Here is a 15,437-nt window from a genome sequence, read left to right as displayed (position 1 = left end):
CGCCTGCTAATGCAGGGGACATGGGTTCGATCCCTGATCCAGGAAGATCCCACATGCCGCGAAGCAACTCGGCCTGTGTGCCACAACTACTGAGCCTGCGCTCTAAAGCCCATGAGCCACAACTACTGAGCCCACGTGCCACAACTACTGAAGTCCATGTGCCTAGAACCTGTGCTCCGCGGCAAGAGAAACCACTGCAATGAGAAGCACCCGCACCGCAAGGAAGAGTAGCCCCCGCTCGCCGCAACTGGAGAAAGCCCGTGCAGAGCAAAAAAGACTCAACTCAGCCAAAAATAAATAAATAAAATAAATACAATTTATTTAAAAAAATTATTTCCCTAATTACGTTTTTCCCTACTTTAAGAATGAACCCATTACTTCTTTCCAGGAAGTGCTTTCTGGCATTAAAAGTCCTAGGTGCTTGCCTGACCACAATCTTTCAGCATAAGATGCCTTTGATACTTGAGTATTTAAAAAATCCTTTATGGTATTTTCCAGCTTCTGGTTCACTAACTTTGTTCATATTATTGACCTTTCTTTAATTGCTAGCCTCAAGGAAGGCCGAAATAGTTCCTCTCTTCTCTACATTCCCCTTATATAACCAAAAGTAACCACTATTAACATACCACTATTTCTCTCAGTATATTTATGTTAAGATCATAAATATAATTTTACCTTCTGCTTTTTATACTTTTACATACTTTCATTAGCTTTGGAAATTGTTCCTAATCAAAAATTTTAATGGTTTCATGATATTCCGCATATGGATATCACATACCTCTCCTCACATTTCAGGGATCAAATCATTACCTGACTTGGGACAACCTGACCTTCAACTCTGGTCTCAGGTAGATACCACATTCCAATGCAGATAACTGGCATACTGTAGATGGGATATGCTAATAAGTTGAAGCTGTTTCATTACTAAAAAGAGTCTTGGGGGTGGAAGATATGCCAATATATATTTCTTGCATTGAATCTCATTTTACAATTACACAGTATTTACTATTTATTTACTATTGATTTCACTTATTTTTAGTGATTAGTTTTGTATTAGTTATATGGTATAACACTTCTTTAAAAAATAACGTTTGCTTATAACTTTACTGTTTTAACCTGAGTGTTACTTCTAATTGTGATTTGGCAAGCTTAAGACTGAGTTGGCATTTAGGGAAACTTTTTCCTTGGGTATGCTTATTTGAGTTGCTTAAGCAATTACTGTTCCTCTTCAAAGAATGTAGTCAAAATCCTCCCAAAAGAAAATTGGCAGGACTTTATTCTGAGATTGGCTTTGCTGTTTGTTGATAAATATGATTCAAGTAGAGATGGATTATGCTGTCCCTTGCCACTCGAGCCTAGTTCTTCCTTGACATAGGGTAATATGCTTAGAAAGACTTGCTTTTAATTTATGGTGATTAAAGAAGAGCACTCTGTATACTTGCAGAAGTGGCCATACAAAGGGCTGCTTTGAGCCTAATACAGTCCTTGCCTGTGCCCAGATGAAGGTTACATGTGAATGCAAGATGATACAATCCAAATAATTATTACCAAACAGGTTTAGCCTAGGAAAGACTGACCTCACTTGCTAACAATCTGGGTAAAGAATGAGGAGGGATATTTTATTTCTCATGGTGATCTATTTATTTGCATCTAAGATTCAGGTATGAATGGATTAATCCAGCCGTTGTGTGTGGGCTTCAGTTGAACCTAGTATTTCAGCTCTCTGAAAATGATAACAGTATCATTAGGGTAAAGGATCCTAAAAAGTAAAGACACTAAACAGACTAGCTATGTAAATCAAAAAATTTTTAGGACTTCCCTGGTGGCACAGTGGTTAAGAATCCACCTGCCAGTGCAGGGGACACGGGTTCGAGCCCTGGTCCGGGAAGATCCCACATGCCGTGGAGCAGCTGAGCCCGTGTGCCACAACTACTGAGCCTGCGCTGTAGAGCCCGCGAGCCACAACTACTGAGTCTGCGTGCCACAACTACTGAAGCTCGTGCGCCTAGAGCCTGTGCTCCGCAACAAGAGAAGCCACCACAATGAGAAGCCCGCGCACCGCAACGTAGAGTAGCCCCTGCTCACCGCAGCTAGAGAAAAGCCCACGCGCAGCAACGAATACCCAACACAGCCAAAAATAAATAAATAAATTAATTAATTAAAAATTTTTTTTTAAAGTTTACTTTTCTTCTACATGAGCATATACCAAATATAGACGGTTTGGTACATCTTAGAGTAAGAGCCACCTTCTTCTGTAGCTGTGGTATCTCAAGGGCACTTCATTTTGGGGAAGAAAATTTCTTTAGTTTGTACAGAAGTTGTTAATAGATCTGAATGCTCAAGGTTTCTAGGGTTTCAATGCTCTTTGTAAAATTTTGGAATCAAAGCCGTAGGATGATAGGGTACTTGGTGTCTACTTTCAGGATTTATTATGATGTTCTTTGACAGTTAAACTTGTAAGATCAATACAGAATGAATCAGAACACAGATATGCAGAGTCACTTGAGGAACCAGACTGGCTCTCAGGCCTGCACCGCTTGATTGTAATCTGTTGGAATGTAAAACTGTGTCAGTCAGAACAGGCCAGATGCTTCCTGAGGAAGCATAGGAGATGGAGAATCACTGAAGGAAAAGCTGGCAGTCAGTTGGCCTCTGTGATGGCAGTTTCACAGTACAACAATAAATGGCCTTTTAATGACCACCTCAGTGCAGTGTGCATCTTAGTTATCTTGAAATATCTCTCAGGACTGGTTTAGAAATAGAACAGGGGAATGGCCAACAGGTATATGAAAAAGTGCTTCACGTGACCAATCATCAGGGAAGTGCAAATCAAAACCACAATGAGATATCATCTCACACCTGTTAGAAGGGCTAGCATCAAAAAGACAAGAGGCAACAAGTGTTGGCGAGGGTGTGGAGAAAAGGGGACTCTTGTGTACTGATACTCTTGGTGGTATTGTAAATTGGGGCAGCCATTATGGAAAACGGTATGGAGATTCCTCAGGATATTAAAAATAGAATTACCGTATGATCCAGCAATTCTCCTTCTGGATATATATCCAAAGGAAACAAAATCACTCTCTCGAAAAGATATCTGCACCCCCATGTTCATTGCAGCATTATTTAAAATAGCCAAAACATGGAAACAACCTAAGTGTCCATTGACACATGAATGGATAAAGAAAATGTCACACACACACACACACGGGAATATTATTTAGCCATAAAGAAGGAAATCTTGCCATTTGCAGCAACATGGATGGACCTTGAGGGCATTATGCTAAGTGAAATAAATCAGACAGAGAAAGACAGATACTGTATTATCTCACATATGTAGAATCCAAAAAACCCGAACTCATAGAAATAGAGAACACACTGATGATTGCCAGAGGCAGGGGATGAGGGGGTGGGGGAAATGGGTGAAGGTGGTCCAAAGGTACAAACTTATAAGTCAGTTTTGGGGGTGTAATGTACAGCATGGTGATTATAGTTAACAGTACTGTATTGTATATTTGAAAGTTGCTAAGAGAGTAGGTCTTAAAAGTTCTCATCACAAGGAACAAAATTTATAACTGTGTGAGGTGATAGATGTTAACTAAACTTACTCTGGTAATCATTTCACAATGTATACATATATCAAATAATTATGTTGTATGCCTTAAACTAATATAATGTTATGTGTCAGTTATTTCTCAATAAAACTGGGGGGAAAAAAGAAATAGAACAGGGGAGTCTGGTAACTCAAATGTTTAATGATGTAAGGTTAAAAAAGCCTGGTGTCTCCCAGTTTGCATAAATTCTTGGTCTCAAGGCCTTCAGAGGAGAAGACCAAAGTGAGATCCATTTGGCTTTCCCCTTTTAGATAATACTCCTGTACCAGACCTAGCTTCATTCATTTTATTTTATTTGTCTGCCTTTACTCTCTTCATCCACTTTTTAAAAGTGGCTCAGAAAGTGTACAAAATGTATGAGAGTTAGAAAGGATTCCAGTTCAGAACCCTCCTACCCTAATAGGTATTTAAATGATATTAAAATAGTTGTAGTGAAAGTTCCTTGAAGAAATTATAACCATTCCCAGGACTGTCCTTGAAGAGGAAAGAGTAGTATTCTAAAAAGAAATGAAAGGGCTAGATAAAGTGTACAACATAACAATTGGGGGCCCAAGAGAAGGAGTTTGACACCTCATCTCCTCATGTTTTCCTTATTCAGTTTGATTCTGTGCATCCAGTTCTTTTCACTCAACTGCAGCTGGTTTTGAGTTTTTATTGGGTTGGAAGCTGTGTTGAGAAAATGCTGGGAATTTGAGAGGAACCTTGACGATCATATAGGGCAATAATTTTCAAACTTTTACACTAAAGTACTTCACAGGGTCCAAGGGAATAAGCCAATAGTTGATTGATTTGGGGACATGTCCTAAGTGGCTCAGTGCAAGCTTAAAACATTTTGTCTCAATTTTAGGTTAAAAAATTAAGGGGGAAAATCATGGGCAATTTGTATTCTTATCCATAATATTTGTGTACAGATATATGTACTTAGTACTGGAAATATAGTTCATAAAAAGTTGTTTTTGGCTTTTTTGTTTGGCAAAAGATTTCTGGTTTTCAGCAAATGCCCTCATCTCTTTATATATTGCCCATGTAATGTCATTGTCCAGAAACGGATCTTAATGGGTCACACTCCTAGAAACAGGGTTATAGGCTACTTACATGAGGATTGAATGATAGTAGATGAAGATCACCTTACAAAGCACAATATGCCATGTAAATATGAGGGCTTTATATTTATATATATATATATATATATATATATATATATATATATGTTTGTTTGTTTATTTTGGCTGCACCGGCTCTTTGTTGCAGGATGTGGAATCTTTAGTTGCGGCATGTGGACTTCTTAGTTGCAGCGTGCAGACTCTTAGTTGCGGCACGTGGGCTCCTTAGTTGCGGCATGCGAACTCTTAGTTGCAGCATGCATGCGGGATCTAGTTCCCCAACCAGGGATCGAACCCAGGCCCCCTGCATTGGGAGCGCAGAGTCCTACCCACTGGACCACCAGGGAAGTCCCAATATGAGGGTTTTAAAACAAAATCTTAGTGTTCTTTACAACTTCAGTCCTCTCAGAATTGGGTCTTATACTCAAGTAAAAAATTAATAGGGGAGAGAATGTTAGGATGTGGGGCAGGAGGCTTCTTGTCTTAGACTTTCTTTGAGGTGGTCAGGATCAGGTACAACAAAGTAACTAACCATTGGTATAATTGATGCCCTTGCAGGAGGGAACACTGGCAGTTGCTGGGTAATTTGAAGACTACTGTGGAGGGTTTAGTATCAGCCAACAGCCCCAATGTCTGGTCCAAGTATGGTGGCCTGGAGCGGCTTTGCAGGGACATGCAGAGCATCCTCTATCATGGGCTCATCCATGACCAGGTATGTAGATCCCTTCTTTTCTTTTTTTTGCCAGATTGGCTGAATCACTTGTTGGAAAGAAATAGTTGCATTAAGTTGTTGGCAGGGAGAAGATGAAGGCAACTAGTCTCTGAGCCCTTGAGAGCAAGACTATAATATATGATAACGAGGAGGAGGATAAGAACGATGATGATGAATCATTGAGATATTCCTCTTAAGAGTATCCTAGGACGCATCTGAGAAATATTTACAGGATATTGTCATTTTTAGACTATCCTGTGAGCGTCACTTTGTTGATAACTTGTTGATGCTTGTGAGTGATAGTTTTATTTATAGCTTACGTTTTCTTCTATGTAAACTTTATTGATGTTGTTTCTTTTCCTAAGTATCCTCAAACACTCTAATAAGCTTTGAGTATTAAAAATGAGTGGAATCTACTAACACTCAGTGGTTTCTGCTTTAATTCTCAATGGCAGTTACTCCATTTGCAATGTTTTAACTAAGGTTTGGTTCTGGATAAAATTGTCAAGTGGGTCCTTGGATCTGATCCTCCTACTTTTTAAAAATCAAACCTCACAAATATGTGCATAATTTGTGTTCCCAAACACTCATGCTCTTCCCATGTAAGGCCCTAGTATTCTTCCCTGAAACTCTTTTTTTTGAAGCCAGGCTTGTCTTTCTTTTTTAATCAGAATTTATTCTCAACTAGCAGTCACACTGGAAAAAATTGATTGGTATTAAGATATTCATAGTTGATAGGATTTAATGTGCTACCCTCCCTTCTAAAAATATGTATATATCACCTCTGAACAAACTCTTTACACCAGTGTTCTTGTTGAGTTTTTTCAGAATTCAGTGGAAAAGTTGGCTTAGGTTAGATTTTCTTTATTCAGAGTAAGTTCTAAAAGTGAGGCTCTCTTTCTAAAGAAATTTGAAGATATGGGGAAAATTTTTATCCTTTAAAGAGCTGAATCTTAATGGTCATTATTATTAAAACCTCATTCCAGGAATTTGGAGGCAACATTGTATAGTAGACTGACAGAAGTCTTTGGAATCAGACAGAACCTGGATTGAAATTGCTCAGGTCCTTGGGGGAAAAAATGACATAGTAGTAATAGTTATGGATTTTTGAGTCAGACTGCCCATATTTTATCTCAGCTTCACCACTCTGTGGTATTGGGTAAGTTACATAACTGTTAGTGCTTCTGTTTCCTCATTTGTAAAATGAGGTGATAACACTGGTATGTACTTCATAGGATTGTTGTGAGAATTAAATGAGATAATACCTGAAAAAGCTTTAGACAGTGTAGTAAGTTGTCTGTCAGTCTTAACTATTAGGTGATATTAACTTTTTTGAGCCTTTTCTCATCTGTAGAAATGATGATAATATTATTTATATCATAATGTTTGATGGAAAGATTAAATGAAATGGCATACAAATTTGCCTAGCACAGTTCATGGTACATAGGAAGTAATTAATAAATGTTCCCCTCATTTTTTTTTTTAAGTTTCAAGTTACACGTTGTCCTATGAAAAAAATATGACCATTGGAATTTACAAAACAAATAATTTAACCCACTGCAATCTGGTTTCTGCCCTTACCACTGTTGTTCTTGCTACTGAAGTTTAAGTAAGTCCATGTTACCAAATCCAGTGAACATTTCTCCTTTGAACAGTGTCTTGTGTTCTTCACTGTTGAACATCATCAGACCTTGACTCACATTGCATTATTCCGATGTTATGGAGACCTTCTCCTACCTCTGTGATCACTCTTTCTTAATTTCCGTGGAATCTCTTCCTCTCGGATTTTAGTTTTTAATACAGTCCAGTCCTATGTCCTTATCTCTTATTACATTGTACATTTTCTGAAACAGTCTCCTTCACTTGCGTTGTTTTAACTGTCACCTGTACCCTACCTACCCCCAGCTCAGACATCTCTGCTGAACTTCAGACCCACAAGACTAGCTGTCTGGCTATCTGCTATACTTTATCATCTGGCTGGCTGTCCTATAGGCCAAGTACAACATGACCCAAAACAAACTTATTTTCTCTCATAAGGTTGCCCTTCCTCCTGATATTTTTAATACTAATCTGTGGCATTGCCAGCTACTCAGTCTCCCAAGCCAGAATTGGGAACCGTGCCAACATGTTTTACAAAAACCCAATACAAGTTTCCCAGACTGATGACCAAGATAGCTACCAGATTAGAGGCACTGTCATTTAGCGGTTAAAGTACTTTCATCTTGATAGCAAAAAAGTTCTTTTCTTGGCTCTATTACTCATTTTACATTGTCATCTGGAGTAATCATTTTACTATATTTGAAGACAGTTTTACCATCTGTGCCAGAAACAGAATATGTGTCATGATGAAATAGTAAAGTCAGTGGAATTCCCAAGTGAAAGATGCTTGGTAAATGCAACACAATATTATTGTTATTAGTAAGTAATAAGATCTGTGAAGGTACCTGGTCAGCAGAATGAAAACTGTTAAAGTATACCGTCACCTACAAAACAGCAGTAGTGTCAGTAAGTGCAAGCAGAGCAAACCAGACAAATCTGTCATACACACATACATTTAGCAACTACAGGCTCTAGTGGGAAGAATTAAAGACAAAAGATCCATACCAACTTCACTGCTGCTCTGTTCTGCCTTGTAAAGACCTAAAAATTAAAGTCTGTATTAAGGACTTGTTTTTCCTTTTCATTTCCTCCCTAAAGATTAAGGCTTTCAAAGGCTTCTGGCTGCTGTGTCATCAGGAAGCTATTCTGGGTGTTGTGCTCTTGGAGGGGGGAAGGGATACAATGATTCATGCTGGCCATATCTCTTCTGTGCTTTCCTAGGGATGTGTTGTGGAATGTGAAGTGTATTTTTTTAAATCACTCAGAGCCTTAGGAAACTCTAACATCATGACCATATTCTTAGAAGGATCTCGTTTTCCTTGACATCCTGCATCTGGGCTACCTTTTAGTCTTTCCATAACGCAAGGTATATTTGATAACCCCTTTTCTGCTGCTTAGAAATGTGGAGACGCTTAATCCCGGAGATTTCTCAGCTGACTAGAAGTGCAAAGATTCCCCCCACCTTTTCCAACACTAAGAAGAAACCTGTACTTGGCAGTACAGATGGCCCAATTTAAAAAATAGCAATAATAACAAAAAAGACCTCTGGATATATATATATATATTTTTGGCCACGCCGTGTGGCATGCAGGATCTTAGTTCCCTGACCAGGGATCGAGCCGGTACCCCCTGCATTGGGAGCGTGGAGTTTTAACCACTGGACCGCCAGGAAAGTCCCTGTGTATTTCTTTTCTGAATATGTAAGTAATATACATGTTTTTATTTGCCGAACATTTGGGAAATACCAAAAAGAGTTTAGAAGAAAGTAAGTTATTACTCATAATCTCAACATCAAGTAATAACAATCACTCTTTAACATTTTGGTAGATTCTATTTTTCTATGCATGTACATGCTTTTTAAAATATTAAGATTATACTGTATCTATTACTCTGTAACTTGCTTTAAAATATTTAATTAAAATAGACAATACAGGGAATTCCCTGGCCGTCCAGTGGTTATGACTCCACGCTTTCACTGCTGAGGGACCCGGGTTCACTCCCTGGTCTGGGAACTAGGATCCCACAAGCCACACTGCGTGGCCAAAAAAAATCTTGTTTTCTTCCAATCCCATTGGTAACTACTGTATTCTAGTTTCCTTCCAGAGAATTTTTATGCTTATAAAAGCAAATATGAATAATTTTCTTTGCTACACCTTTTGATTTTTCATACAAATAAAAGCATACTATAAACACTACTCTACACCTTGCTTTTTTCACTTGATGTGATTGTGATTCATCCCAATCCATTACATAAAGAGCTTCTTCATTCTTTTTTACAGCTGTCATTTTATAATATTCCATTCTATGTATGTACCATCATTTATTTAATCAGTCTCCTGGTAATAAACATTTAGATTCCTTCCAAGAATTTGCTCTTAGTAACAATGCTACAGTGAATAACCTTGAGTATAGGTCATTTTGCCCTTTACCATAGGATACTCCTAGAAGTAGAATTCTTAGGCTAAAGGGTATATGCATTTCAGTTTTTTTTTTTTTAAAATATGAATTTATTTATTTATTTATGGCTGTGTTGGGTCTTCGTTTCTGTGCGAGGGCTTTCTCTAGTTGCGTTAAGCTGGGGCCACTCTTCATCGCAGTGCGCGGGCCTCTCACTGTCGCGGCCTCTCTTGTTGCGGAGCACAGGCTCCAGACGCGCAGGCTCAGTAGTTGTGGCTCAAGGGCCCAGTTGCCCCGTGGCATGTGGGATCTTCCCAGACCAGGGCTCGAACCCGTGTCCCCCGCATTGGCAGGCAGACTCTCAACCAGAGCGCCACCAGGGAAGCCCTGCATTTCAGTTTTGATAGCTATGGCGAAATTGCTCTCCAGAAAGTTATGTCTGTTTACGCCCTCAGCAACATTGTATAAGAGGATCTGATTCTTCATACCCTTGACAATATAGGGTGTTATTAAACTTTAAACTGTCACCAATATAATAGGTGAAAAGTTACATTTCTTTTACTCCGAAAGATGTTTATAAGAGCCATTAAAGTATTTTTCTGGGACTTCCCTGGTGACGCAGTGGTTAAGAATCCACCTGCCAATGCAGGGGACACGGATTCGAGCCCTGGTCCGGGAAGATCCCACATACCGCAGAGCAACTAAGCCCATGTGCCACAACTACTGAGCCTGTGCTCTAGAGCCCACGAGCCACAACTACTGAGCCCACACGCCACAACTAGTAAGTCCACACGCCACAACTACTGAAGCCCGTACGCCTAGAGCCCGTGCTCTGCAGCAAGAGAAGCCACCGCAATGAGAAGCCCGCACACTGCAACGAAGAGCGGCCCCCGCTCACTGCAACTAGAGAAAGCCCATGTGCAACAATGAAGACCCAACGCAGCCAAAAATAAATAAATTTTAAAAAAAGTATTTTTCTGTGAACTTTTCCCTGTATTACCCCCATTTTCCTTAGATTGTCAATCTTTTCCTACAGATTTGTAGACTCTCTTTATTTATTAAGGGAATTAGTTATTTGTCTGTAATGTGTATTGCAAATATTTTTTCCTAGCTTGTCTTTGACATTTCTTTTTGTTGTTGTTGTTTTCTTTGAATTTTTGAATTTTATTTTATTTGTTTTTTTATACAGCAGGTTCTTATTAGGTATCCATTTTATACATATTAGTGTATATATGTCAATCCCAATCTCCCAATTCATCCCACCAAGACCACCACCACCCCCGCCACTTTCCCCCCTTGGTGTCCATACGTTTGTTATGGTGGCTTTTACTATACAGAAATATCAGATTGTTAGTAAGTCAAATTATTCATTTCTCTTAGGGCTTCTGGGCTCTCTTTGATGCTCTGAAGGGGCTTTCCCACTATACGATTATTAAAAATGTTTCTCCATGGTTTCTTCTGTTACTTTTATGGCTTAATGTTTTACATTTAAACCATTCTATCTGTAATTTATTTTGAATATACTTAATTTCCTTGGCACATGGATCTATTTCTGGATTTCTGTTATGGTCTGTCCTCTATTTGTGTGCTATCACCACTCAGTTTTAATTATTGTAGCTTTTCATTATGGTAGGAGTAGTCCCTCACTCATATAGCATCTTTTGTTGTTGATTTTTTCCCCCAACATTCACCTATTTATCATTTTATTTTCCTGTTAACTACCGTATCATTTTTTGATAAGGACAGGAAAAGCCTTCTTACACATGACCTGGATCATTAGCTGATTGATTGAGGGAAATTAAACATTGTTAAGAGACATCACTCAAACATTTTATTTTAATTTAAAACATCCTAAATTTACATTTAATTAACAGTCTTTGGGTATAGGGTCAAACCTCTTCTGTGAGAATGAATCCACTGATGGAGTTCCATATCATCTTTCTTGTATAAATTACACCCATAATACATCATACAGGACTTCCAGCTTCCATTTCTTTATGTTGGACTAGCAATTTAAAGATCCTATAATATGAATATAAAACGTTCTACATTTTTAGGCTTTCTCCCCCCAACTTTGAAATTGTCTTGTCCCTACTTAATTTGACATCAAGTTTTTATTGAGGTTTCTGTGTGTACATAAGTAAATTGCTAGATCATATGGTAAGAGAATCTTTAGTTTGAAAGAAACTGCCAGACTATTTTCCAAAGTGGCCATACTATTTTGCATTGCCACTAGCAATGTTGCTCCACATTCTCACCAGCATTTGATATAGGCATTGTTCTGGATTTGGGCCATTCCTTTTTTTCTTCCTCCCCTTTGGGCCAATTTAATAGATGTGTATTGTGTTGTTTTAATTTGCATTTCCCTGATGACATATGATGTGGTGCATTTTTTCACATGCTTATTTGTCATCTGTATATCTTCTTTGGTGAATTGTCTGTTAAGGCCCATTTTTAAAATTGGATTGCTTGTTTTCTTATTGTTAACTTTTAAGAGTCCTTTGTATATTTTGGATAACAATCCTTTATCAGTTTTGTCTTCTGCAAATATTTTCTCCCAGTCTGTGGCTTATCTTCTCATTCTCTTGACATTGTCTGTCAGAAAGCAGAAGTTTTAAATTTTAATGAAATCCAGCTTACCAGTTCTTTCTTTGATGGATCATGCCTTTGGTCTTGTATCTAAAAAGTCACCACCATACCCAATATAGGTTTTCTCCTATGTTATCTTCTTGGAGGGTTATAGTTCTCCATTTTACATTTAGGTCTGTGATTCATTTTGAGTTAATTTTTGTGATGGGTATAAGTGTTGTCCAGTGTTTCAGCACCATTTGTTGAAAAGACTATCTTTGCTCCATTGTATTGCCTTTTGCTCCTTTGTCAAAGATCAGTTGACTATATTTACATTGGTCTGTTTTGGGGCTCTCTAGTCTGTTTCACTGATCTTTCTGTCTGCTCTTTTGCCAATACCACGCTGTCTTTATTACTGTAGCTTTATAGTAAGTCTTGAAGTCAGATAGTGTCAGTCCTTTTTGAAGAAAAACATTGTTCTTCTCCTTCAGTATTGATTGGCTATTCTGGGTCTTTTCCCTCTCCATATAAACTTTAGAATAGTTTGTGGATATCTACAAAATAACTTGCTAGGATTTTGAATCAGATTGCATCGAATCTATACATCAAGTTGGGAAGAACTGACATCTTGACAATATTGAGTCTTCATATCCATGAACATGGGTTATCTCTGAAACTTAGTTCTTTAATAGCTTTCAGCAAAGTTTTATAGTTTTCATCATAGAGATCTTGTATATATTTTGTTAGATTTATACCTAAGTATTTCAGTTTGGGCGGTACTAATGTGTATGGTATTATTGTGTTTTTAATTTCAAATTCCACTTGTTCATTGCTGGTATATAGGAAAGCAGTTGACTTTTATATATTAACCATATATCCTGTGACCTTGCTATAATAACACTTACTAGTTCCAGGAATTTTTTTGTTGTTGATTCTTTCGAATTTTCTACATAGACAACCATGTCATGTGTGAACAAAGACAGTTTTATTTCTTCCTTCCCAATCTGTATTCTTTTTATTTCCCTTTTTTTTTTTTTTTTGTCTTATTGCATTACTGGCAAGGTATTTCCTGACTTCAGGGACAAAGCATTGATGGAACCAATCCAGAAAAAGGGTTCTTGTTGTCTGGGCCTTCTCGTTGTACGACCAAAAGACTGGCAGCTGGTGTTTATCTTTTCCCTTCAAGGCTTGAGGATAGCAGCTTCATAGATAAGGGCAATTCTGATCATAAACCCGACTGCATTTGCACAAAACAGTGGAGTAAGCCTGTCCCTTCCTTCTTAAATCCTGGTGCTCGCTTCTCTTCCTTACTAGTAAATGTCCTTTGTGGCATTTTTTTCCCAGAATAGGGATTCCCTAGCTTTAGATCCTCCACCTTCTTTTTGCTTTCAGTTGTCACATAATGACTTTGCTTTTTCTTGAATCATGTTAGAGTCCATAGGTATGCCTTCCCTATAGCAATCCTGTACCCACATAAAAGCTGAATTTTTCAATATGAGATTAAAAGGTATTTCTCAAAAAGTACAAGGTTTTTGTGCCTGCTGGAGTAGCTGCAGGCACAGCTTCACGAATTTCCTTTTCTTTTTTTACCATGGTCCTTACACTGGATTCACTTATCTTGAAATGGTGGGTAACTGCAGCTGCAGGCCTCAATCTACGGTGCATATCAAGCAATTCAGCTTTTTCTTATAATGTCATGACTTCTCTCTGCTTCTTGGGAGCACTGCCACCATCACTAGTAGCACTTCGTATGGGTCCCCTGGTGTTATTCAGGGTCTTTGGTATTACACTAAACACAATGGAAAATACACAAGAGCTGGGAAAGGTCACTTTTTACTGCAGTATGTAATTTACTGGAGAGACGAACTGCTCATACAGAGATGACTAGTGTCACACGGCATTTTGAGTAGACACTCACAACACTTGAGCTCACAACAATAACAACAGGAGGTGGCTACAAAATTATTATAGTAGTATATAATTGCATAAAATTAACTACAGTTAATTTTATGCAATTATTTAATACTGCTTCTTAACGTTTGTTTATATTTCTCTTGACTGCACATGGCACCATCTATGGTCCATAAGTGTTTGTGTGTGTAAGTTTTGATAAACTTTAACTTTTTATAATAGGTTTGTATATATTTTATGGTAGTAAATGATAAAATAGGATAACATCTACCTATATTTTATGCATTCATGAGATCTCTAACTTTCCTAATTTTTTCAATATTTCTAGGCTATGCAGTTCATCTGCAAGTTATTTTCAAATTGTTGCAAATCTCCAGTAAATTTTCCAATATATTTATTTTAAAAATCCACTTATAAGAGGACCCACCATTCAAACCCGTGTTGTTCAATGGTCAACTATATAGCCTTCTATATCATATGCATGTATTACCTCCTCAAAAGAACAATTAAAATAATTTTTAACAATTATTCTTTAAAAGGGTGAACATCTGTATGTATTCCTTTTATTGCTGCCGAGAACCTTTGTTGAGGAAAGGGAAGGTTAGGCTTTGCTTTTTTTTTTTTTTTTTTGGCCATGCCGCATGGCATGTGGGATCTTAGTTCCCTGACCAGGGATCGAACCCATGCCCCCTGCATTGGAAGTGTGTGAAGTCTTAACCACTGGACCGCGAGGGAAGTCCCAAGGTTAGGCTTTTCTTTTTCCTCTCTTTGAATGTCAGTACGAGAACTAGATGTGGTCCAAAATGGTAACAATGTGTTTACCTTCTGTCCCCGAAACAGGTGTATTGCCGCCAGACTGATTACTGGCAGTTCGTGAAAGACATCCGCTGGCTTAGTCCCCACTCAGCCCTTCATGTAGAGAAGGTAAGAGGTGAAGGTAACCACAAGGCTTTAACCACAAGTTTCCTATTAACTGAGGAGAGGAAATTATCCCTGTAGGACTGATTTGGAGGGGAGGATGATTTACTTTAAAAAATAAGCTTTGCACACCCATTGCTCTAGGCCACTTTCCCTCCTCTGGGGAAGACCTGAGAAAGTTTTGTTATTTTCAAAAGATTTGCAAATATGGGGCCAGAGTGAAGCTTTTCAAAATCTAGGGCAAATGGCAAGAAGTTTCCTGAATGGTTGGGGGTAAGTAGGACTGATATGCTGATGACTGTTTAAGGAGAAGAGGATGCACCAAATAGAAAAAAAAATGTGAGGTTTCTGGAGACCAGTGTCAAATGGAGCCTAACATGTTCCCAACAGCACTGGAGAGTAGAGTAGCACTGTACTCTTCCGTCCTCTCAGCTCAGCATAATACCCCTGATTCCCAACCAGAGACACAGCGCTCCAGGAGGTTAGGTGACTTGGCCAGAGTTACACAGCTAGTTCCACATCAATCACAGCCAAATTTTTGTATTTATTTATTTAACCCTTGCCTATGAAATTTTCAAAATACATTCAAAATTAGAAGAGTGTAATGAACCCAAAAAT

General features: G+C 38.3%; 1 protein-coding gene across 10 annotated transcripts in view; it reads left to right on the top strand.

The window, feature by feature from the left end:
• The window catches only part of RUBCN (rubicon autophagy regulator), a 66,194-nt gene that overhangs the window by 19,362 nt on the left and 31,395 nt on the right, over positions 1–15,437 (top strand). For all 10 annotated transcript variants that reach the window (XM_036849864.1, XM_036849860.1, XM_036849861.1 and 7 more), the window contains 2 exons: positions 5,273–5,426; positions 14,742–14,825. In XM_036849864.1, coding sequence (XP_036705759.1) covers positions 5,273–5,426; positions 14,742–14,825 — 238 coding nt within the window. The remainder of the gene's footprint in view (positions 1–5,272; positions 5,427–14,741; positions 14,826–15,437) is intronic.

Source organism: Balaenoptera musculus, chromosome 4, assembly GCF_009873245.2.
Source record: "Balaenoptera musculus isolate JJ_BM4_2016_0621 chromosome 4, mBalMus1.pri.v3, whole genome shotgun sequence".
Classification (NCBI taxonomy): Eukaryota; Metazoa; Chordata; class Mammalia; order Artiodactyla; family Balaenopteridae; genus Balaenoptera; species Balaenoptera musculus.
Note: the sequence above shows the minus strand (reverse complement) of the source record. Positions and strands in the feature narration are given on the sequence as shown.